We start from the raw sequence: 26,276 nt of genomic DNA on the forward strand, positions 1-26,276 counted from the left end.
TAAACGGGTTGTCACTCTCAAGATGAGTTTGTCTCAGAATGGAGGCGGCTACGGTCAGCAGGGTACACTAGAGACACCGCAGGAAGAAACCAGGGAAGCACAGGGAGGTAAGCATAGGCTTTTTATTACTGTCTATATTACATCAGGTATATATTAAAAGACTTCTGTAGAAGTATAGCACTGACCTCCAAAAAAGAATACAATACAGAAGATAACATATCAGTTTTATTGCAAAGTGAACAATGTAGGGGCAAAATTCCTTAATAGGAGCAGAACTGCAGTTTTTTTTCCTCCAATTTTGTTAATACTTTGGTGGTAACTTTGGGTAACTCTTCCACTTTGCACTTGTTTTGGTAAATTTCCCTCACTGTCCTTCCCTCCTCCCTCAACATAAGTTCTCTTATAGATGCAATGTTGCTTACATTACACTCAGCAGACAATAGCACCATTCGCCTTTGATGAGTCTTTAGCTACAGAGAACATCTGATCCACTTTCTTCAAATATGCTGCAGACTTTTTATAATGAAAGCAATGATCACATAAAGTACACCTTCTACTCTTAAGTAGACCTATAACCATACATTAACGTTATATCAGAGATCATTAGTATGCTGGAAGCTAAATTGCTCATAAAATTCAAATTCAATGTTGCGCATAATAGGAAGTATACAGTGAAAAATTGAAGTGCCACTAGCATAAGTGCAAAGGATGTTTCATCCTTCCTTACATGCTCTTATAGGTGTTTCTAAACTTACCTTCAGAGTCAAGTTTGCTCTGTAATTTATTATTGCCATTCCCTAATATTACAAAGCAAGAACATTTGTATGTACATTTACCATCCGAACTTTCCCACAAAGTTAACCTTTAATTCTGCAGCAATGTTCCCGGCATATTAAAGAAGCAGCCAAGGCGCTACCTAAGAATCCTCTTTATAGTCTCACACAAATGTTACAGCGTATTACAGCTCATTAATTGTTTGACTTCTATGGAACCCTAATGTCCCCTCGATACTCTTCTGACTGTATGTCACTGAATAGAGAAGGTTCTCAATATCTTTTCAGTTTCCTTCATGTACATTTGGGAGCATTAGGAAAGGGGTTATTGCAGTGTTCCAGAGCAGCTGTCCCACTGCTGTACAGCGAATTTGTAGGTTGGTACTAATGTGGGTCTATGCTCTGGGATGGGGTTACTATACACTTTATACCACTAAGCACAGCTGTAGGGAAAAGTAACTAAAGGATTAACTGTTAACGTGACTGATTTAATGTATTTTTGACTTTATGCAAATGGTGTTCAATCATTGAGCTGGGCACCTCACACTTTTCTCTCCTCTATCCCTGTGGCCTATCACAGATCAGCTCCTTAGTCTTATGCTTCCTTCTTGCCAATCAGTTAGATCCCTGAGGGCATTTATGCTGAGGTATAGCAAGTTTGGAGGAGATTAGTCAGAGTGTTTTCAGAGAAAGAGTGTACAAGTGAGTTCCAGCTGAGGAATATCTTCCAGGGCCTGGCCTGGAGGCCAGGACCCATTTGTGGGGCTACACCTATCAAAGAATATTTCCTAATTCTTTCCAGCGTTCTAACCATGATATCAGGGCTATGGGGCAATTGTCAGTAACTACATTGCATACACTTGATGATAGAGTACACTGAACAATTTTACCAAAGTAAAGGCAATGCTTCTCAATTCCAGTCCTCATGACCCACCAACAAGTCATGTTTTCGGGATATCCCATAGAAAGAACACCTGTGATAGTAAATGATGCACTAAGTATAATTATATCACTTGAAAATACTAAGGAAATCCTCAAAACATGATCTGTTGGTGGCCATGAGGGCTGGATTTGAGAAACATCAGATTGGCATCAATGAGTATTATGTTTCTTTACCCTATATCTGCCATCAGGAAAGGGTAGGCAGAGTCAGTTCTTATACAATCTACAGGTTCAGACAATATTAATAGAATGTGTATATGTTGCAGTGAAATGATAGAATCAGGGATTTGATCAAATCACTAAGGGATTTGATCAAATCTCGGGAAATGATGAAATGACCGCGCCATTCAATCGTTTCCCTAGGGAATTGATCAAATCACTGACCCCTTTCAGAGAAATGATGGAACGAACTCTATCATTTCCCCCTGCGACATAGAATTCGCTTACCATATCGCTTCTCTGCCAGGGGCGTAGCTAATGTCTCTTGGGCCCTGGTGCAAGAGGTCAACTTGGGCCCCCCCCCCCTTACCACATACTGACTAACACAACCGCTGCTACTGAATAAAATCCTCTGTACATAGACCAATATCACCTCATCCAGTCATATAGAGGTGGCCCCAGCTCTACACAGGCTCTATACACCATATACATTACAGTGCAAATATATCAGGTGACTCCCAGGGGACGTCTTCTCTGATCGGAGTTCTTCCCTTTTCATCTTCTCCATCTGCCCAGGGCCATTATGAGAACTTTTTGGAGCCACGAATCCACAGAATCTGCCAGACAAACATATTAGGCTCCTCACACTGACACCATCCTCATCTCTCTACAAACTGCACATCTGTATTGGCCCCTTTACACCCTCATTTAGTGGGTAGCCCTGACTCTATGTGACTCCCTTATAGTACATATCCCCCTATTGTATACACCCCCTGTGTAGTCCACCTTATAGATGGCCCCCCAATGTTTCCCCCTTATATATGGCCCCCTGTGTTGTCCCTATTATAGATGCCCCCCATGTTATCCCCCATATAGATTGCCCCCATGTTATCAACCATATAGATGCCCCCCATTTTATCCCCCTTACAGATGCCCCCCATGTTGTCCCCTCCTCCTGCCCCTCCATCATCATACTACTACCCCTTTCATCCTCCTGCCCCTCCATCATCATACTACAACCACCTCCACCATAATACTACTACCCCTTCATCCTCCTGCCCTTTCATTATCATACCACTTCACCCCTCATCATCCTCTTGTTCCATCATCATCATACCAATACATCCTCATCATCCTCTTGTTCCATCATCATCATACCACTACACCCCTCATCATCCTCCTGCCCTTTCATCATCATACCACTTCACCCCTCATCATCCTCTTGTTCCATCATCATCATCATACCACTACATCCTCATCATCCTCTTGTTCCATCATCATCATACCACTACACCCCTCATCATCCTCTTGTTTCATCATCATACCACTACACCCCCCATCATCCTCTTGTTCCATCATCATCATCATACCACTACATCCTCATCATCTTCTTGTTCCATCATCATACCACTACACCCCTCATCATCCTCTTGTTCCTTCATAATCCTCTTGTTCCTTCATCATCATACCACTACACCCATCATCCTCTTGTTCCATCATCATCATACCACTACATCCTCATCATCCTCTTGTTCCTTCATCATCATACCACTACACCCCTCATCATCCTCTTGTTTCATCATCATGCCACTACACCCCCCATCATCCTCTTGTTCCATCATCATCATACCACTACATCCTCATCATCTTCTTGTTCTATCATCATACCACTACACCCCTCATCATCTTCTTGTTCCATCATACCACTACACCCCTCATCATCCTCTTGTTCCATCATCATCATACCACTACATCCTCATCATCCTCTTGTTCCATCATCATCATACCACTACACCCCTCATCATCCTCTTGTTTCATCATCATACCACTACACCCCCCATCATCCTCTTGTTCCATCATCATCATACCACTACATCCTCATCATCCTCTTGTTCCATCATCATCATACCACTACACCCCTCATCATCCTCTTGTTTCATCATCATACCACTACACCCCCCATCATCCTCTTGTTCCATCATCATCATCATCATACCACTACATCCTCATCATCTTCTTGTTCCATCATCATACCACTACACCCCTCATCATCCTCTTGTTCCTTCATAATCCTCTTGTTCCTTCATCATCATACCACTACACCCATCATCCTCTTGTTCCATCATCATCATACCACTACATCCTCATCATCCTCTTGTTCCTTCATCATCATACCACTACACCCCTCATCATCCTCTTGTTCCATCATCATACCACTACACCCCTCATCATCTTCTTGTTCCATCATACCACTACACCCCTCATCATCCTCTTGTTCCATCATCATCATACCACTACACCCCTCATCATCCTCTTGTTCCATCATCATACCACTACACCCCCCATCATCCTCTTGTTCCATCATCATCATACCACTATATTCCCATCATCCTCTTGTTCCATCATCATAATACCACTACACCCCTCATCATCCTCTTGTTCCATCATCATACCACTACATCCCCATCATCCTCGTTCCATCATCATCATACCACTACACCCCTCATCATCCTCTTGTTCCATCATCATACCACTACATCCCCATCATCCTCGTTCCATCATCATCATACCACTACACCCCTCATCATCCTCTTGTTCCATCATCATCATACCACTACACCCCCATCATCCTCTTGTTCCATCATCATAATACCACTACACCCCTCATCATCCTCTTGTTCCATCATCATACCACTACACCCCTCATCATCCTCTTGTTCCATCATCATACCACTACATCCCCATCATCCTCGTTCCATCATCATCATACCACTACACCCCTCATCATCCTCTTGTTCCATCATCATACCACTACATCCCCATCATCCTCGTTCCATCATCATCATACCACTACACCCCTCATCATCCTCTTGTTCCATCATCATCATACCACTACACCCCCATCATCCTCTTGTTCCATCATCATCATACCACTACACCCCTCATCATCCTCTTGTTCCATCATCATCATCATACCACTACACCCCATCATCCTCTTGTTCCTTCATCATCATCATCATCATACCACTACACCCCTCATCTTCCTCTTGTTCCATCATCATCATCATACTACTACACCCCCATCATCCTCTTGTTCCATCATCATCATACCACTACACCCCCATCATCCTCTTGTTCCATCATCATCATACCACTACATCCCTCATCATTCTCTAGTTCCATCATCATCATCATACCACTACACCCCCATCATCCCCTTAAAAACAAAAAAATCTATACTCACCTGCATGATTTCTGTAGCCCCCAGGTCACACGCTGGCGGGCTTCTCCCTGCGGGAGGCAGGGCTTAGCGCGGAGGGGGCGGAGCTTAACGCGATGCTCCCTGCGCTGGAAGTACTTCCCCCCCCCCCCGCCGCACACAGAGCTCCCTGGGGGCCGCAAGACAGCCGGGGGCCCCTGCCTCTTGTGATCGCAAGCAAAACATTGCTTGCGGTCACAAGAGGGAGTGGGAGGCGGGCAGTGCAGTGGTAAGGGGGGGCCTCGCGACCGCGGTCGCTACGCCACTGCTCTCTGCTACCCCTGGCCTGTTCGCTCTGCTTCCCGGCCGCCTCTGCCACCTCTCTGCTCCCTGTCTATCCAAATGCTGTATGCCTGCCAGGAGGTGTGCCGCTCTGCTCCCCGTCCGCCCCCGTTCCCGTCCGCCCCACCGCCATATGCCTGACGGGGAGGCATGCCTCTCCGCTCCCCCATCTGCCCTGGCGCCATATGCCTGCCTGGGAGGTGTGCCGGTCTGCTCCCCCTGTCCGCCTCCACCGTCATATGCCTGCCGAGAGTTCTTCTCCGCCCCCCGCCGCCATACACCTGCCGGGGAGGCGTGCCACTCTGCTCCCTCGTCCGCCTCCGCCGCCAAACGTTGAGCTGGGCGACTCCTCAATCATTCATTCCATCATTTCCCTGAAAGGGGTCAGGCATTTGATCAAATCCCTAGGGAAATGATGAAACGGCGCATTAATTTCATCATTTCCCGGGATTTGATCAAATCCCTAGCGTTTTGATCAAATCCCTGGATTCTATCATTTCACTGCAACATATACATACCTTAAGTGAAGCAAAATGATGACCTCATCACTCAGAAAAGAATCATGGAACAGGATAGTGTAAAGCCAAATACTTTGGTGAAAAGAACCTTATTATCGCCTATTTTGTAGTTATTGCTTTTAGTAATTTGTTGCTTGTCTATTCACAGGGTCTAAGTAACAGAGAACAAAGAGTTTACAGATATAAAACCATTGCTCGCCATTAGAGATGAGCACAACTTGACCCGCGTGTTTCTTTAGCCACTGGTATTCAAATGCCGGACAATCGGACTCGATCATGCTCGGGTCGTGCTCATCTCTACTCGCCATATTTTTCTTGAGAAACATACAAACTTATGTGGCTTTAGTACAACTGTACGCTCAAAATCTTTTTGATTAGAGTTTATCCGATACTGTGCGTGCGGAATTGTATTAGCGGTCGTTGTGCATGTTGGATGCAGCCCTAGGGAGTCCTGGAAAATATGGATACACTGTGCTTGAAGTTCGCTAAACTCTAATTAGGACCTCTGCTGACACAAGAGAGAATTCTTGATATATTTTGTTGTTCCTAAATATAAGTGATCTATACATTAGCCAGTATTTTTTCTTTACATACAGGATTCTAGATGAAAATCCTATTGTGCAAATTACACAGGAGTTATTCACTGGGCTGAAGTCACTATTTTTCTTGTAAGTATTACAAACATAAGGCACAAGGTCTGCTGCAAGAAGTGATGCTCGTAAATCACTGTAAAATCCTAGGATTACTGCATCGCAACTTTGATGATTAACTGTGGTATAAGTAAATATGTATTCAGGGAGGTAGTAATTAAAGGAGAAGTCCGGTGAAAATTTTTATTAAAGTATTGTATTGCCCCCCAAAATTTTTGCAAATCACCAATATACACTTATTACGGGAAATGCTTATAAAGTGCTTTTTTCCCTGCACTTACTACTGCATCAAGGCTTCACTTCCTGGATAACATGGTGATGTCACGATCTGACTCCCAGAGCTGTCCGCGCTGTGGCTGCTGGAGAGGATAATGGCAGAGGGATGCTCAGTGTCCCTCCAGTGCCCTGGGTCCCTCAGTGTGCCCCTGCCATCATCCTCTCCAGCAGCCACAGCTCTGGGAGTCGGGTCGTGACATCACCATGTTATCCAGGAAGTGACATCACCATGTTATCCAGGAAGTGAAGCCTTGATGCAGTAGTAAGTGCAGGGAAAAAAGAACTGTATGTGCATTTCCCATAATAAGTGTATATTGGTGATTTGTATAACTTTTGGGGGGGCGATACAATACTTTTATAACAATTTTCACCTTACCTCTCCTTTAAAGAAAACGTACAAAGCCTCCAGTATCTTAGAGCTCCAGTCCTTGCTGTACAGCGCTTCCTGGTGTAAGGAAGTGACATCACAGGCCCACTCAGCTAACTTGGCTAAGGCACTAATTGGAGGAGCAGGCCTGTGATGTCACGTCCCCTAACCTAGAGATCCAGACAGCAGGTACTGGAGCTTCATAATAAAGGAGCAAGGACGAATAGCGTGTGTGTTTATTTTAAAGAGAATCTGACAGCTACAATTCATATTCCGAACTGCTGACAGTGTTAGATAGTAGACTTGGGCAAACTTCATGCACACTCAGGTTCATCCAAACTCAAGCATGAAGCATTTGATTAGCAGTGGCTGCTGAAGTTGGATGCAGCCCTAGGGAGTCCCAGAAAACATGAATACAGCCTATACATGATACAGTCTCTTACTGTATCCATGGGTTCCAGGACTCCCTAGGGCTATGTCCAACTTCAACAGCCACCGCTAATCAAATGTTACACGCTCGGGTTCAGATGTACCTGAGCATGCTCAAACTCTATTAGATAGCTGTTTGGGCCAGGAAACACATAAGGGGTACATTTACTTGGGAGTCTATTGTGTCCGACTATTGGGAAGTAGATTATTTTTTTGTTGTTGTTGTTCCAAATTATTGTTTGTGACTTATGGAAATGTCGCACTGTCATAGTAAATACGTCTAAGTAAAAAGTCTAAAAAAAATTCACCTGGTAGTGACCAGACGTAGGCCTGCACCAGTTTTTGCGACTTCTTAAAAAGTTGCAAATGATAAATTGGGTTTATATCACGGATTACGCAAATTTTTGGGCGAATACTCGCCTGTGCAATACTGGTTCATAATTAGAACTTAGACCAAAAATGGGTGAAAAAAACAACTATTCACCAAAAAATAGGCACAAATTCTCTGATACATTTCCCCCTTACTATCTTGTGACTCCATAATGTAAAAAAATGTTTTTATTCTATAGTACAAAGAGCCAAAGAGGCTTTCTTGAGCTCCTGAAGTGCAAACACCTTTTCAATTAACACCTGGAAGCCCAAGCAGGATCAGGTATGGGAGGGGGAGCAAGGAGGTTTTACAGCTTACTGCACTGAGTTTGGGAACGCCTCTTTGACTCTTTTCACTGTAAAAAAAAAAAAGAATTTTTCTACATTCTGGAATCACAGTTGGATATATGAAAGGTGCCATGTGTCTCCTTGTCCTAACAGCCTTATACTAGTGTCAGCAGTTTGGAACATGCATTAAAGCTAACAGATTCCCTTAAAGTCTGTGGTAGGAGATGTAGAAAAGTGTGGGGATCTGCAGAAAGACCTTCGCACGTGGTAAACCAATATTGTATTAATGTATACAGTATACATGTATACATGTATAGCAGATCTCCCCCACACTGGAGCACATATGCGCTATTCTAGGAGTGGAGGATGTTGTGTTGAAATAATATTGATGGGCTCTAGTTACAAACCATATACCTATACAGAGACAACTGAACCTCCTTGAATAGTAAACATACAAAAATACTTTATTTCATAAAAAGGCACATACAATTAAGAAGAGTCATAAGGGGTGAACCCCTTGAAAAAGGTTGTTTGCCGAAACGTGCGTTGGGGTGGGGGCAGCTGTCTGGCTGGCATATTGAATCCACTTGGGTAAAGTATAACATTTTATATGGTTATCTTGTGATAGAGCTGGTTTAGGGCCTCTTTTTATGGTACTATACCATTGATTTGTAGTCCTTTCTTTTCCCTCATCATCTCTATTTTGCCTGATAGCAGCACCCCTCATTTGTATGTTTTCCGTTGTTTTTAATGTATTTTCTCAGTCGCAGTTCACTGTTTGTTATGACTCTTCTTAATTGTATGTGCCTTTTTATGAAATAAAGTATTTTTGTATGTTTACTATTCAAGGAGGTTCAGTTGTCTCTGTATAGGTATACAATATTGTATTAAATAAAGAAAATGAAAAAAACACTTTCCATTTCCACGCTCCACTTCTGTGTGATCTTCTAGACCCATTCACTTTCTTACTTTGCTGACTTCCAATGATGCGCAGCTCCCTAAAATTATTATAATACATTGATAGAATCCAAGTAACTTATTGTTTTAGTAATCGATCATGTTTATGTTATGGAATATGCTGTTATCGAGGTTAAATTGTTGGCTTCATGTTTGTAGGTCAATGATAAATAACTCACTAGAAGCTCTTCCCCAAAAGTTATGTGCCCAGATGCCATTCATTAACTGGATGTAAGTTATATTACAATTTCCCGCTATAATAAAATGTATTCATGCAGAAAAACTGTATTATTTCATGTGCAGTATTCAGTATATTCAGTTAATTGATAAAGGAATTCAAAAGTGAACAATACAATTCATTACAAACGTCAATTAAAGGGGTACTCCAGCAGGGGGGGGCACTTTTTTGCTGGGCTTGGGGAGGAGGTGGCCGAGGGAAAAGACGTCCACTCACCTCCCTGTTTCCAGCGGCGTGACGTCTCAGGTCCGCTCAGCCAGTCAGCGAAGGAGGCGGGATCCGTTTCAAGTCCGCTCAGATCCCGCCTCCTTCACTGAGTCTCGGGCCCGCGTCAGACACCTGGAATCGGGCGGGAATCGGGCACTGGAGCGCCGCGATGCGGGACCCGCCGCTGGAACCGGGGAGGTGAGTGGACGTCTTTTCTCTTGGCCACCTCCTCCCCGATCTCAGCAAAAAAGTGCCCCCCGCTGGAGTAACCCTTTAAGTCCTATCCTATTCATAAGCACAGGCTCCAGGATGTCAGTATATAGAGTGTTTATTTTTATTACAACAGGCACAGAACTATTATAAAGTATTATATTGTCAGCAAGAAAAGAACATTATAAGGTACCACTCTCGCATTCTTAATCATATGAGTGATACTTTACATTAAAGGGAATGTAGGTTTTCTTGAGCTGCTAAGAGTCAGATACTAAAACTTCTTTTAGTATCTTTCATTCTAATCTGTTTCCATTTTCTGATTATAATTTTTTTTACTTGTACTTTGTGTTTACTTTTGAGCTGTTTTTAGCAGTACTTACACAAACACAAACAACAGGGTCGCTATATAGTGTAGTAGTGCAAACGCTAGCGGGAGTAATAGCCAACACATCAAACTAACCCGAGCAGGTTGTGCTAATGAAATAGGCACAACACTATTGTTCACATGTTGAGGTACATCAAAATACAGCAGCCAGGCTGGTGATCTAGATAATCCCTTTCCGTCATGAAGTAATTCAAACCTTGCAGAGAGTACCAACCAAATTGTGGATTAGGTCGATAGCCTTGGCGCAGGAGTAACAGGCAATCACGATGTATAAAATGGAATTTATTCATAAAATATAGTAAAATACATGAGTGGACTAGAGCGACGCGTTTCAACGATGTAGCGGCATCTTTCTCAACCTCGCATCGAACGCGTTGCTGTAGTCCACTCATGAATTTTACTATATTTTATTAATAAATTCCATATTATACATCAGGATTGCCCATTACTCCTGCGCCAAGGCTACCAACCTGACCCACAATTTGGTTGGAACTATCTTAAACAGCACTTAGTGACATGCTTTATGGCAAGACTCATTGACATAGCCAACAATTGACAGAGTCTGTTGTTTTTGTTGTTATTATTATTATTATTATTATTATTATTATTATTGTCTGTCCCCTTGAGAGGAATTTATATATAAAATAGATAGTAGGATTGAAAATTAGAAAGGGAAAAAAAAACACCAAAAATATGTTTAATGCAAAAACATTATTCATTAATTCATTTTCTGACTACATGTTCCCTTTCTCTAGACATGATGCTACAACTGTGACCAAATTACATTTAATGAAAATCAGTTAAATATTAGGGGTTTAACTGATTTTTTTGTTTGTTTTTTCTTTATGTGCAGGGATTTTGAAGGGAATAGTATTAGGTCACTGAGCAATTCAAGCTTTGCCACATGTGATGAGCTCACTGTCCTGTAAGTGCTTTCCACTATCATTATTATGCAATTTTTCTTTTTGCTATATGTATATATATATATATATATATATATATATATATATATATTATGCACAGGCATCACTTTATGTTCAGTTGCACACTCATATTCAGGCCAAATCTGGCATGAATGTTATGCAATTAAAATAGCTAAAACGTAACAGGTAATGAAATACTCTCACTGCCAAAAATAACACACCAAGAAGGAATTGTTGGACTCAAATTAAACTTTGTGTGAATGCAATGATGACATATATGTGATTATAAAATTAGAGAATGGAGAAGTTTATTGGTGAAAATTGAACAAGTAAAAGATGGCTCTTGTTGGCACTTGTAGCCTGGATATAGGATGAGATACAGTTGGGCATGGAAGATACAGGTTCTGTATGGCATCCTGCAGCACATTTGCCCATGATGTTACAGCTGGGCCTCTAGACCCTGCACATTCATAGGCTGCAGAAACTGCTGTCCCCAACTGGTTCTATAAATGCTCAATTGGCGACCTGGTGATGTTCAGGACAAGGAAGTGTTACAATCTGGTGGAGACGTTCCTGGGAAGCCCTTTGCTGTGTGTGATTGATCATTATCCTGCTGAACAATGCCAGTTTGAAGCCCTGCCATTGCAGACAACACGTCAGATGAATTTGGTGCACTTTTCAAGGCACAGTGAAAATTGTGCCTAAAATGGTACAAATGCAGAATAAATATGCCAAAAAGAAGATGGTAATGAGACAATGACAAAGACTACAGAAAACTATAGACACAAGATCAAGAATAAAGCTTCCCCATATAACCAAGAAATTGCATTCCAGTATTCTATACAGTTTGTGCACTGCCAGTCAATTTTCCATTGATTTCAATGGAACATACAAAGGTAAATTGTAAAATATTGAATACTTTTGTGTATTATTTTAAATATGAATTAATGTAATTTAGACATACAGGGGGAGATTTATCAAACATGGTGTAAAGTGAAACTGGCTCAGTTGCCCCTAGCAACCAATCAGATTCCACTTTTCATTCCTTACAGACTCTTTGGAAAATGAAAGGTGGAATCTGATTGGTTGCTAGGGGCAACTGAGCCAGTTTCACTTTACACCATGTTTGTTAAAAAAAATTCCCCGATAGATAGATAGATAGATAGATAGATAGATAGATAGATAGATAGATAGATAGATAGCAATGTCAGTGAATTTACTATATATTTTTGATATCCATCTTATACTTTACTTTTTTTTCCAGGTTTCTTCGTGGAAACAGAATTAGATTGGTGAAAGAAAACATCTTTTCATCATTGAGGAGTTTAGCAGAAATGTAAGACCATCTCTGCATTTCAATTAATTTATAAAAATCTTAAACCTTTTATTGTTATAAAAAAAAAAAGAAGCGTAAGAAATCCATCCAGGAAATGAGCTTACCGCTTAGGGTATGTTCACATTGAGCAAATGGAGCGGAATCCCTCCTGCTTCAGTGTCAGGCTGCATCTCTATGAGAGGGCTCACGCGCCTCTGCTCTCTGCTTAAAGAATTGACATGTCAATTCTTTGAACAGAGAGCGAAGGTGAAAGGAAGCATATGAGCCCTCCCATAGAGATGCGATCTGACACTGAAGCAGGTGGGATTCCGCTTCATTTGCTTTACTGATACACATCCACATTTGCATTGCCTGTTCATGTACCTCTCACATTAAGTGTGATCTGCCTTCTCTGAAGACTTGGATGCTTTTCCTCTCCACCCTCTTATTCATGTCTGCCCCCTCCTTGATGGTATTTCTAACATTGAGCCACTATGAGGGGAGAGATAAGAAGATCAGGTAGAAAAAAAAAAAGCTAGAAGCAATGTGCTGTCCACTCTGATCAAGATTCAGCAGCGTAGCAATAAGATGGGTTGCACAGACTCCACAGCAACAAAATAGTAATGATTTTTTCATGAAGTAGGTTTTTTTTTCATTAAGTAGGTTGCTTATTTTTGCTTTTAGGAGGCAATGGAATTTAAAAAAAATTGTAAGTCAATGCTAAGGTGTTCATATCCTTAAAAGAAATTAGGTTGCACTGAATCCTATATCTCTAATGAGCCATAAGGAATTTTGCCAAATTATATTCTTTCCATTTATTCCTAGAGATTTGTCCAATAATCTGATAACAGAAGTGCCGCTTTCCAGTTTTAAAGAGCTTAAACACTTGCAGAAACTGTAAGTATAAATGATAAGTGTATATATTCATATATAATCCCATCACTTTTATGTGTGTCTTTTCTATTACTGTTGGGAACATCCCTACAATTGTGCCAATATGGCTCCCAGCTGCATCCTATAGATCTTTATAGAAGCTCCTGTACCATATGAGCAGCAACTGCTGGGTTCTCTTTACATCGGGGCAAATATTCGAGGCCGGGAGCAACTAAAATTTTAAGTTAAAGGGGTTTTCTAGGCTTCCATAAGGTATGAATCGAACGGCGTTACATGTGCACTACTCATTGACCTGGGGTGCCTGTTAGTTGGATCAACGAGGGTCCTAGTGATTGGACCCCCTATACTGTGGATAACCCATTAAATTGTAAACTTCCTGGTGGGGGCCATGTCCAGCTAGCTAGCTGATAGCTAAGTCTTTTGTGTGGCTCTTTGCTTTAATCAGCCATTGGCCACTCATCCCCTCTTTAAGCCCTATTACAGAAAGCGATTATCGGCTGTATTTGGCCGATTATCAGCCATTATGGCCAATAATTGCTTTGTGTAATAAAAGGCAATGATCAGCCGACATGCACGATGTTGGCCAATTGTTGTCTTTCAACATGTTGAAAGACAAACGACGGGGATAGCAATGATCTGCTGCTGTCGCTCCATGTAATAGGAATACGTGTAGTCGATGGGGGTCGGCACTCCGATGGCTGGTGGTGCCTGGGCCAAAGTATAACACATAGAAAAAGAAATTCCCGGCACTCGCCAAATCTTCTGCAAGGTGATTTATTTGCAAGTGTAAATACAGACAGACATCAAGGACGCATTTCGGCGTATAGCCTTTCTCAACAAGTCTATAGTTCACTTTAACAATCGCTAGTTTTATACACGTGGTGGGCGCTTCAGATATGACGTCATCACAGCTGCAGAATAGACGCTCCCTCCTAATGTCATCATAGTGGGCGTGGATTGGCGATCAGCTGAGCGTCACATGAGCGGACACAACCTAGGTCGCTAAGGTAACTATATAAACAAATCTCATTACGTATATAGACCAAGGACAAAACACCTGGATATTTACAAATACAAAAAACAACAAACAAAAACTAATACACATATGTTAGTAACACCAAAACAAGGTGGAATTAGTATCACATAAATTTACATTAACCTTCCACCGTCCCGTTTTCATTATTTTCAGTAAGACATATCTAGGAAAGACAAAATATAAAATTAGATAAAAATACAGCATTACGTGAGTACAGATAGGTCATAATCCCTATTCAGACCCATAGGTTCTAAAGTTTGCAAAGTATGGATCCAAAACGCTTCCCGGCGGCGTAATATTTTCTTAATATTGCCGCCTCGTCTCGGTACCTGAACTCTCTCAATTACCTGAAATCGCAACTGTGCGATATTATGTCGGGCCTCTCTGAAATGATGGGGTATGGGCAACAACCAGTTGCCGCACCTAATGGTAGATTTATGTTTAGAAACTCTGTCTTTAATGGGCTGAGTGGTCTCACCAACATACAATTTACCGCAAGGACATATGATAATATAGATCACATTTTTACTATCACAGGTAAACTGTCCCTTGATGTGATAACTTTTACCTGAGTGCGGATGGTTGATTAAGCTCCCCTTCTGGACATTATTACATTGAGCACATCTAAGACACGGAAAGGTCCCTTGTTTCCTCTGTGTGAACGTTGTTTGATTATCACTAGAGACTCCAGCTCCTCTGTCCGCTCTTACTAATGCATTATGTAGATTAGGGGCACGTTTATTGCATATAAGAGGAACAGTACCGAACTCCTCTATGTCCGGGTGTGCCTGAGTCAATATATGCCAGTGTTTATATGCCACTGGCATATATTGACTCAGGCACACCCGGACATAGAGGAGTTCGGTACTGTTCCTCTTATATGCAATAAACGTGCCCCTAATCTACATAATGCATTAGTAAGAGCGGACAGAGGAGCTGGAGTCTCTAGTGATAATCAAACAACGTTCACACAGAGGAAACAAGGGACCTTTCCGTGTCTTAGATGTGCCCAATGTAATAATGTCCAGAAGGGGAGCTTAATCAACCATCCGCACTCAGGTAAAAGTTATCACATCAAGGGACAGTTTACCTGTGATAGTAAAAATGTGATCTATATTATCATATGTCCTTGCGGTAAATTGTATGTTGGTGAGACCACTCAGCCCATTAAAGACAGAGTTTCTAAACATAAATCTACCATTAGGTGCGGCAACTGGTTGTTGCCCATACCCCATCATTTCAGAGAGGCCCGACATAATATCGCACAGTTGCGATTTCAGGTAATTGAGAGAGTTCAGGTACCGAGACGAGGCGGCAATATTAAGAAAATATTACGCCGCCGGGAAGCGTTTTGGATCCATACTTTGCAAACTTTAGAACCTATGGGTCTGAATAGGGATTATGACCTATCTGTACTCACGTAATGCTGTATTTTTATCTAATTTTATATTTTGTCTTTCCTAGATATGTCTTACTGAAAATAATGAAAACGGGACGGTGGAAGGTTAATGTAAATTTGTGTGATACTAATTCCACCTTGTTTTGGTGTTACTAACATATGTGTATTAGTTTTTGTTTGTTGTTTTTTGTATTTGTAAATATCCAGGTGTTTTGTCCTTGGTCTATATACGTAATGAGATTTGTTTATATAGTTACCTTAGCGACCTAGGTTGTGTCCGCTCATGTGACGCTCAGCTGATCGCCAATCCACGCCCACTATGATGACATTAGGAGGGAGCGTCTATTCTGCAGCTGTGATGACGTCATATCTGAAGCGCCCACCACGTGTATAAAACTAGCGATTGTTAAAGTGAACTATAGACTTGTTGAGAAAGGCTATACGCCGAAACGCGTCCTTGATGTCTGTCTGTATTTACACTTGTAAATAAATCACCTTGCAGAAGATTTGGCGAGTGCCGGGAATTTCTTTTTCTATGCTCCATGTAATAGGAGCGGCAGCAGCAGACCGCCATTATTGGCACATGTAATAGCGCCAACATCGACCAGGGAACAAGAAAGCTGACAGGTCAAGGCTTGCTTGCTTCCACTGATCGCACCGTGTAATAGAGGCTTTACATGACTGACAGCAGATTATTTTTGGAAATGTCGGAATTGAGGGATAAGCTGATGAGTGGGCGTTTGCTCGTTCATCGACTAATATCGCCCTGATGTGCCTGATAATCGGCCTATGTAATAGTGAATGTACATTTTCTGCAATTTTTCAAGAAACCAATACAATGCTCGAAAGGTTTCATATATAACAACCACAGGGTGTCCATCCATAGGTCACACCAGTTAGAACATCCATATAATTCTGATTATTTGTGAAGAAGAATTACTACCTTATTACTTATGTCATTCAAGGTATTCTTTATGCAATCCAAATGTGCTATATTTTAGTCTGGGTTGCATTGCATAAGTAAAAGGTAGTGCACAGTTCTTCTTCACAAATGATGTATACGGACTAATAATCCTAGTCCAGCACATACTAATATAAAAAGGGCTACAGTGTTGAGCGGACTTGCTGAACTGTTCAGGTTTAGCAACATTCTCTGAACCCAAACACTCGACATTTGACTCCCGGTAGCTGGAAAAGTTGGGTGCCGCCTTAGGGAGTCTTCATAGGCTGTCTCCATGTCTTCCTGACAACCAACTTCTCAAGCTGCCGGAAGTCCAATGCAGAGCCTTCAGGTTTGGAGAACGTTGCTGAACCCAAACAGTTCTGCTCAACACTAGCTACAGATCTTTGTCAGAATAAACATAATGTAAGGGTGGGTTCACACTATGGAACCCGAGCAGAGAATTTCCAACGGATTCAGTAGCTCGTACCCGTTCACGGCCGCGTGCCTTTCCATCGGCTCCATAGACACCATTCTATGGGCGGCCCGATTCTGCATTCCCCCTAAAGAATTGACATGTCAATTCTTTCGTCGGAATGCAAAATCCGCCCATGCATAGAATGGTGTCTAGGGGCACGGGCGGAGAGGCCCGCGGCCGTGAACGGGTACGAGCTACGGAATCCATCGGAAATTCTCAGCTTGGGTTCCGTAGTGTGAACCCACCCTTACACGTGACTCCATCCACAAAGGATTCGACATGACAGTTCAAAATTTTGACAGGTTCTTTGTCAGTTGTTTTGAATATTCTTTGGATAAAAATACTCTCTGTTCGTGATTTATTTTTTAGACGTTTCTAAATCTTGCTGCCTACAATCAGATTGTTCCTTTCTTCTCTATGCAGTAATCTCAGCTGTAATCCACTGTCGCTCCATACTAATCAGTTTGAAACATTACCGCATCTCCAGTCATTGTAAGTAAACATATGCAAGAATATTTTACAGTATAAATAAGGTATAGCTCTAACAGTTCTCTAGTAGTTGTGGGTCATGATATTTATAAGCTAATTCACACACAGTGGAATAATTAAACGGGTTTTCTAATGAGATTATCTATTTTAAGCTATGCAATAAATAAACATATACCATAGAACATACCTTTCTGTGGTCTTTTATGCGTTTCTTATGCTTCTGATGCAAAGTGTCTGCTCAGTTGTCATTAGCCCAACTTCCTGTCTATCCTGTAATGGATTTCCTGTCCCTGTTGCACACTTTAGTCAGAAATTCAGAAAACTATATCTCCCTCCTACTACATCCTCTTGACTATATCCCTGTCCACTACACTCACAGGAGCCTTCCACAGAGTTGGAGGGAGATAGAGTTGGCTGAATTTCAAGCTAGAGGGTACAGCAGAAACGCAAAGGCGGATACAGAAAATTTGCATCAGATGCAGAAAGAAAGTCCAACGGAAAGGTAGTACAAAAGAAACCATATACAGTATGTTAGTGTTTTAGACAGTTGAAAATCGATTTCTTTGTTAGAAAACCTTTTTAATGTCAGCATATTAGGATAAGTGTACAAAAAGGTGCAGAGGAAAGTAAAGGGAAAGTATCTTAGTTTATATGCACCATAGCAAAGAAAATAAGAGCAATAAATAACTACATATTACTTGAAAATTCATGAGTTTATTGTTTCCTGAATTCATTAAAGCATACTTGTTATTAAAAAAAAATCTTTTCATAAGTCAAAGAGAAACAGAGTGTTGAGCTATCAAGAGAATGAGCTGGGACTAGGCATATGTAGTTCTTCCATAGTGCATCCGTATTTCTGTAAATCCTTTTTTTTTTTCAACTTTTCAATTATAATTCATCCATATTTTTTTTTACGGAAATATGGATGCCAAACAGGTTACAATCCGTTAAACATAGCGGATCCCATTGATTTCTATGAGAGGATCCTTAAAATAATCTAGGTCCGCACTAGGACATGTCTTTTTTTTTCCAGCATTGGTTTGCGTCCTTGTAATCTACTGATGATGTGAATAGCCCAATAGACAACAACGTGCACTAACTCGAATACGGAAATACGGATCCAAAGATTACGGAACATGTGAATAAAGCCTTAGGCTTAGGTTCACACTAAGCACTTTTTGTGTACGTTTTGATCCGTTTTTTTTAATAATGGAAGTCAATTGAAAGGCCGAACAAAACGGATGCACACAGTTGCATCCGTTTTTTTTATCCATTTTTTGCAAAAAGCGGATTGCAAAAACGTAGTGTGAATCCAGTGCTGTTTGCTGCCACCTCTGTTTGTGACTGTTCAAAGCAGTAGCAAATTCCCATAGAAAACCTTTCTTGCTTTGGACAGTTCCTGACGCAGACAGAGAAGCACTGTGTCCGACTGGAAAGAATACACCACTTACAGCAGCTGAGAAGTTCTAAAAGACTTGAGAGTTTTAAATAGTAAATTACAAACCTGTAAAACTTTTTGACACCAGTTGATTTGATAGAAAAGAATATTCACCGGAGTACCCCTTTAAATAATGACAAATCATAGGATGATCCAATTCAGGATCTACAGAAGCCTGCAGTTTCCAAAATACCAACTTTGTTGGAAGACAAAGACCTTATTCAAGTTCATCTGTAAACTATGGAAGCCTGTTGGGGCCAAAAGGCAATGGGATTAGGCAATGACGGGCTCTTAGCAATTACATAGAGCTTATGTAAAAAAAATAATAATAACGGAGCTGGCGTCTAGGCTGTGCATCCGTGAAGCAGACTGACAAGCAAGTCACTGCTGTTCTCATTTTGACTTCGGCTGTAAGCATTTTAATTATCAATGGTTGCGCGGTTTTGCCGCAAAGCGTCAGTTTACCAGGCAGCTATTGGTAATTAAACTGCTTGCAGCTAAACTCATTGAAAACCACACTGACTTTCCTATCATCCCGGCTGCCACGTGAGAACGCAGCCTTAAGCCTTCATAATTCCCTTAGTGGCTGAGCATTGTTTATTCAGTAGATAGCAGGTGTGACAGCTGGATGGGGAGAACAATATATTACGTGGTTAGCTAGATAGACGTATTGAAAAAGACTTTATGGGGGATATGGCAGGAATAATGGAAGGTATTAGTTGTGCTGTGCAGGTATATATGATAAAAGATATATGATGATTGCAGTCTGCTCAGCAGGGTTATATCATCAGCTCCCATTCCTGATAGGAACGTTCTATGATTAATGGATTTAGATTTTGTATGCAGAACATCTCAATTTCTTTCAGTGTATGAAACCTCTTAGTATTGCTCTCAGTTTTACCAGATAGAATCCCATCAATGGGGGTAATTCTCAAAACTCCCCTTTTGCAAAGAGATACAGTATTGTGTCTCATCGAACCTTTATTCTTACAGTACTGGGTTCCATCTCTTAATGTATGTAATGTTTAGCGTCACATACAGAATAGCCAGTGCATATAGCATTGTGTTACATGACATCTCGGGGCCACAGCATGCCAACATGCTTTGCCTGCTTATACTCTACCATAAACTACAGGAGAAAGGAGACCTGGTCTCAGCATAAGTCCCTGCTCCTTACACTCATAGAAAAGGACATAAGGGAGCACAGACAGCTGTCAAAGACAGGTGTCCCTGCTGCATATAAAGTGCACTATGCTGAAAGTATAGTGTGCTTTACTGGAGATGTCTCCGGCTGCACGCTCCATTGTGTGCAGCGGGGAATTCGGATGCGGGCGCATTAGCTGAAGTGAAGATCATCTGGCCGCAGTACCGGCCGGGATAATCTTCTCAGACACCAGCCATTCTGTGACATGGCTGGGTCACAGAACGGAAATAAAACAACATTTCCTGCAGGACATACAGCAGCTAATAAGTATGGGGAGATTTGAGATTTTTTAAAAGAAGTAAATTACAAATCTATATAACTTTGTGACACCAGTTGATTAGAAAGAAAAAGGTTTTCACTGGACAACCCCTTTAACACTTTTGAACTCTTTTGAGTTTATTATTTTTGAATTTTAGCCATTCTTATTTTTCCAGTGGAAAAAATTTTTTTTGGGAAACAGTCAATGTGACAGGCTAATACAATCGGGGTGAGATGTCATCGTTCCATGTGCGTGATTGGATGTGTTGAATGAGTTGTCTTGAATACCTCATATAACTGGGAAGAGAAGTGACAGATTGCTGTAATTTCTCCAGATACTGTGAGCGATTACTCATACTAGAATTAATATCGGAGATAATTGGACGTCCCGGAGGTTCCGATGGCATTTGTGAAATATAGACGGGTGACAGGATAGTGGTCTGGATGGATTGTGAATGATGATGATTCATTTTTCATTTGGAGCGAGTGCAGAAAAGCATTATTCATAAACCTAATGATATTTTTCTTCACTGAAGGAAATGGATCTACATTAATGTGTGTGGTGCTCTGTATCTGAATGGATGTGCATGGCTTCCTTCATAGCGTTATCAAAGCTGTGCTCCCACCATTATCAGAAGCTCTTCTGACTATATTGTGATTTATTTGCAATGTTTGGAAGGCTGGATGTTCCTCTAAGCTGAGAATTATATTTGGTGTGATATGTTTATCCATTTGGAAACAAAAGTACAAAACTTATTTAGAAAAAGTTTTTCCATCCAAATTATCTGTAGTTACCCTTTACCGCAAAAAATATGGCTTTTAAAAGGCAACAGGGAGAAAACAAAAGGGAAAAAATGAAAATTGGCCGTGGAGTTAAGAGGGGACATTTCTGAAACTTACGTCAGGGACATACGCCAGGAAGTAGGCCGGGTTTGCCCTTCTCCATGAAGTATGCCCGCTGTATCAATGGCGCAGCAAGGCGGGGAAGAGGCGTGGCCTTCTCCTGCCCCTCATTTATCATGATTTACGCCAGCCCGCAGGCGTAAATCATGATCCAAATCTACACCTGCTGGATGCAAGCGCAGATTTGTTGCGCCAGGCGCAGGGTTGGGCGCATGGCTGGCCATATTCACAAAGAGACATGGGCCTCTTAGTGTTTTTGGCCGGGGAAAAGGGGGCGGGTCATATTTTGATTTAAGGAGTTGTACCACAATGACATCCGTATGGTCATGTCAATAGAATAATGGAATCAAAGGGGTGTAAAGTACAACTCACTCAGTTGCCCCTAGTAACCAATCAGATTTTTTTTTTATTCTTCACAGAATCCTTGGAAAATGAAAGGTGGAATCTGATTGGTTGCTAGGGGCAACTCGGCCAATTCTAATTTATACCAGTTTGATAAATCTTCCCCATGGTTTTTATAGTGGAAAGGAAAAAAAAGAACAAAAATTGCTCGATCATTATGACTCAAAATCGTCTGGTCACTAAGAGGTTAATATAGTCTGCTCATCAACAGGACCAAAGAACCATTGAAGCTGAATCAAAGACTGTAGAAAATTCTACTGAAATTGTCCAGCTTTGTGATATACCATAACCTATACTTTATAAGATTAGAAATATGCCTGAGAGCAGAGATTCGGCTCCAGTAAATCCGTCCGGAAAATATCAATCGGCAATAAAATTGCTAAAATCTTCTCCCCTGGACCATTTGTCATAAATATACACAACAGTGCAACTTCAAGGGTACATAAAATCTGCCACAAAGAAAATCTGTTACACAGTAAAACTGCAGAAGCTATACCCACAAGCCATAGTCTACAACTGTGTATAGATAGATAGGCAGATAGATAGAAATGTAACTGAGATGGGCAGCACTCCTCGATAGCCGAAAGTAGGTGCCTGCAGATGAGTCCCAGACCAAGGATCAGTTCATATAGAGAAAAATACTCCGCAGCACACTTTGTAGTGAAAAAAACGTGCAATACGTGGATTTATTCCATTAACCGGTATACAGCAACAACACAGGTGGTACACGACGTTTCGACGTCTCCTGCGCCATTTTCAAGTGCACCTGAAAATGGCGTAGGAGACGCCAAAACGTCGTGTATCACCTGTGTTGTTGCTGTATACCGGTTTATGGAATAAATCCAGGTATTGCACGTTTTTTTCACTACAAAGTGTGCTGCGGAGTATTTTTCTCTAGATAGATAGATAGATCGATAGATAGAGTAAAATATTGTATAGAAATTGAAAGCAACAAAATAAACTTAAATTATTTCATATGTAGGGAAACTTCTGCAAAAGACTACACCCTTATCCAGACCAGATATTCAGTCCATCATGAGCATTTTCTTAGATTAGACTATCCCCACAGAAGATCATTATCAATGCCATGCAACTTCTTTCTGTACTTTCATTTGCAATGTTGTAAAGAATAAAGTTTCCCATAGAACACTGGAGGGTCGCAGGGTTTCTCTGCCACAACAAAAGATCTTACTGTGGGGTCTAGGAGTTTCAAGTTAGGCCTATTCCTTCCCTTCCTGCACCCAAAGGGTCCCAGCAGTATGCTTGCCATGAGGAGCTAATGTCAATCAAATATTTAGTTTTGTGGTTAATGGAATATAAAGCACACCTGTCATTTAGGGTTATTTTTCAATTTTTAGTTGTCAATGATCTAGCGGGCAGAGGCTTGCCTCTGTGTTGCCTCCAGTACAATGTACCCACCTCCACACACAAACACACACAGACATGGACACACGGGTATTTTTCCATTATATCTCCATAGCACACCCTCAGAAGCCGCAGCAGCAAGGAGAAAGACAGAGCAGCACTGAGTATTGTAAGCTTTAAGGGTGAGATAGAGGATTTACTGCCATGCAGCCATGTCCCTGAATCTCTCCCTGCCTTTGCCTCTCTCAAACCTTTCTTTTATGGTTTTTGTTTCATGTGTACAGTGGCCTGGGTCACTGGTTACTGGTATTGCAACAGCTGGTGGACTCCGGGCTCTGGTGTTTTAAGGTAACCTTGTCATGGTGGCCAGGAGTGGTAGTACCCACCCCCGGACACTGAAAAAGGACAGTAGTGTGGTGTGAGGGTGCAGGTGCGAAAGAAGGAGGGTATGAGAGACCAGCACTTGCACCAGTGTGGGCACAGAGAGAAACCTACGCCAGCTCATAGCTGATGTAGGTTTCCTTATGATGTTTCAGCTAGGAAAATGATACATTCGGCTGACCCAGAGTCTGTAAAATAGCTTGATGCAAAAATTTATTTACAAAACAGGCCTTTGCGGATAAATATATTCCCATCAGGCCATTTTACGCCACAAAATAGAACTTTTTTTGCATGATAAATCCCACCCCCCCGCTGTGGTGGGACACTGTGAGATCAGCAATAGCAAAGAAGCAAGGAAGGTTCCAGGTTATTTTAAACTCTTCATGTGTCATTAGTCACAGACCAGGCCCAAACTAAGAGGGAGATTTATCAGAGGGTGTAAAATACTTTCGGCATTTGATTAGCGGTGGCTGCTGAAGTTGGATAAAGCCCTAAGGCTATGCGGAAAACATGGATATAGTCATTGGCTGTATCCACGTTTTCCAGACAACCTTAGAGCTTTATCCAAGTTCAGCAGCCACCGCTAATCAAATGCCGATCGTTCGGGTTCGGATGGACTCGAACCCGAACCCGGTTCGCTCATCTCTACAGCTCAGCTTTAATTTTACCAGAGCTGAGAGCTGAGCTGTGATTGGTTGATGGGGGCAATTTACACCAGTCTAAATTTTACACCCTTTTGATAAATCTCCCCCTATGTGTTATAGTATGAAAATAATAAGCAGCATGTTCTAATTATATACTTTGTTGTTTATAGAGCACTGGAGAAAATTGAAATTCCAAATATAAGTACAAGAATGTTTCAGCCAATGAAGAATCTATCTCACATGTAAGTATCTGCAGGAGGTTACTCTGTATTACATTAGCGAGAATAATAACTATAATCCATCATGGGCTCCCAATGGGAATCTAATTTATCATCTCACTTCCTGTTTGTACTCTATAACTAGATGTGACATCAGGGGAGAGAGATGTTTTAATAAAAAAAAATGATTATATTACATCCTTGTATTAAATTATATCATCAGTGCTAATGAAAAGCAATGGAGATTTACCAAGTGAAAAAGAGATAACCCACATTATGAAATCTCAGGCTGGCTTTTACAAGGGCCTTTTACACAGGCCAGTTATCGGCAATAAGCGTTGCTGAAACCTTTCTTCGGCCGATCATTGGCCCGTGTAAAAGTGACAGCGATCAGCCAGGAGCAGAAAAATCCGATCCTTGGCTGATCGCATTTTTAGAGCAGGCCATAAAATTTCTTATCGGCCGCACATCTTCCTGTATAAACAGGGTATATGCAGCCGAGAGCAAAGGGAAACTGACAGCAAAGATATTCATGTATCCATGCTGTCAGTTTCCAGATCACAAGTGCAGTGAATACATACTATCTGCTTTGCTTAGTGATCCAGCTTCCTGCTCTCCGGTAATTCCTGCCAGCTTCAGCAACAGCTGTATATTCAGGCGTTGCATCCTCCAGAATGATTGACAACCGGAGGAGGTTAAGTAAAATGGACATAGAGCCAGCGGCCACGGAGCAGTATGGAAGACCCAGAGAGCTGGATGCTGGATCAGATAACACAGGAATATAGGCAGTGCTTCTGTAATCTAGAAACTGACAGCATGAATATATGCATATATATGTGCTGTCCATTTCTATAGCTGCATGAACAATACAAAAATCGTTCGTGCGGCCCCGTCGCATGATTAAATGTGCCATGAAAAGGCACTTAAGAAGAGCACCTACTGAGCAGAAGTAGCTATTCAGATTGTCAGCGACCACTGATATGCTGGGGTGTTGTAGGCTATGCCCACATCCTGTTACGTGTCAAGCATAGAATAACCAACATAACATTTTACATATAAAAATGCACAAGGTATCAGTATAACATAAGAGAACCTAGACCCCCCTGCAGCCAGTTCCTTGCTGGTGACGAATGTTGCCAGTCCTTGCTATCTGCACTTCCTCTTCTCCTTCCGAACATGCAGGAAAAACCTACTCAACCACACAATGGCTAAAATAGGTAACTGCTGTGGCAATTGTATGGCTGTGTTGAGACAGAGAAGGAGAAGCATTGACGGCAGGGGCTGGCAACATCAGCAAGACCAGAAAGGGGTGAGTACAGTTTGTTTTTTGTTTTTTTACAGTTATACTTGCACCCTGAGCATTTTTAAATGTAAGCTATATTCTTCAGAATTCCACTAAGATATGATACATATAATATTTATCAGCACAGAGTTCTGACCCTATTTAGATAAAACTGTAAAAGTCACATGCTGAGATTTTGAATTATTATTTTTAAATGTGAACATTTTGTTACCCGTTTTGATAACTTTTGATGTCAGTGGGATACATCAATGGATCTGTTCATTTATTATCTAAAAGCATGAAAGAATATGAAAGTGTGAATGTTTCCTTGGCTTTTTAATGAGCATGTTGTACCTGTCCTAATATCCATGTAGAATACTAATAAAAATGTAAAC

At 41.4% G+C, this 26,276-nt stretch overlaps 1 protein-coding gene across 1 annotated transcript in view; it reads left to right on the forward strand.

The window, feature by feature from the left end:
* RXFP2 (relaxin family peptide receptor 2) overlaps positions 1-26,276 on the forward strand; it is a 199,275-nt gene that overhangs the window by 165,749 nt on the left and 7,250 nt on the right. The window contains exons 8-14 of the mRNA XM_069972085.1: positions 6,530-6,601; positions 9,429-9,500; positions 11,166-11,237; positions 12,500-12,571; positions 13,376-13,447; positions 17,721-17,789; positions 24,552-24,623. Coding sequence (XP_069828186.1) covers positions 6,530-6,601; positions 9,429-9,500; positions 11,166-11,237; positions 12,500-12,571; positions 13,376-13,447; positions 17,721-17,789; positions 24,552-24,623 — 501 coding nt within the window. The remainder of the gene's footprint in view (positions 1-6,529; positions 6,602-9,428; positions 9,501-11,165; positions 11,238-12,499; positions 12,572-13,375; positions 13,448-17,720; positions 17,790-24,551; positions 24,624-26,276) is intronic.

Source organism: Dendropsophus ebraccatus, chromosome 5 (genome assembly GCF_027789765.1).
Source record: "Dendropsophus ebraccatus isolate aDenEbr1 chromosome 5, aDenEbr1.pat, whole genome shotgun sequence".
NCBI lineage: Eukaryota > Metazoa > Chordata > Amphibia > Anura > Hylidae > Dendropsophus > Dendropsophus ebraccatus.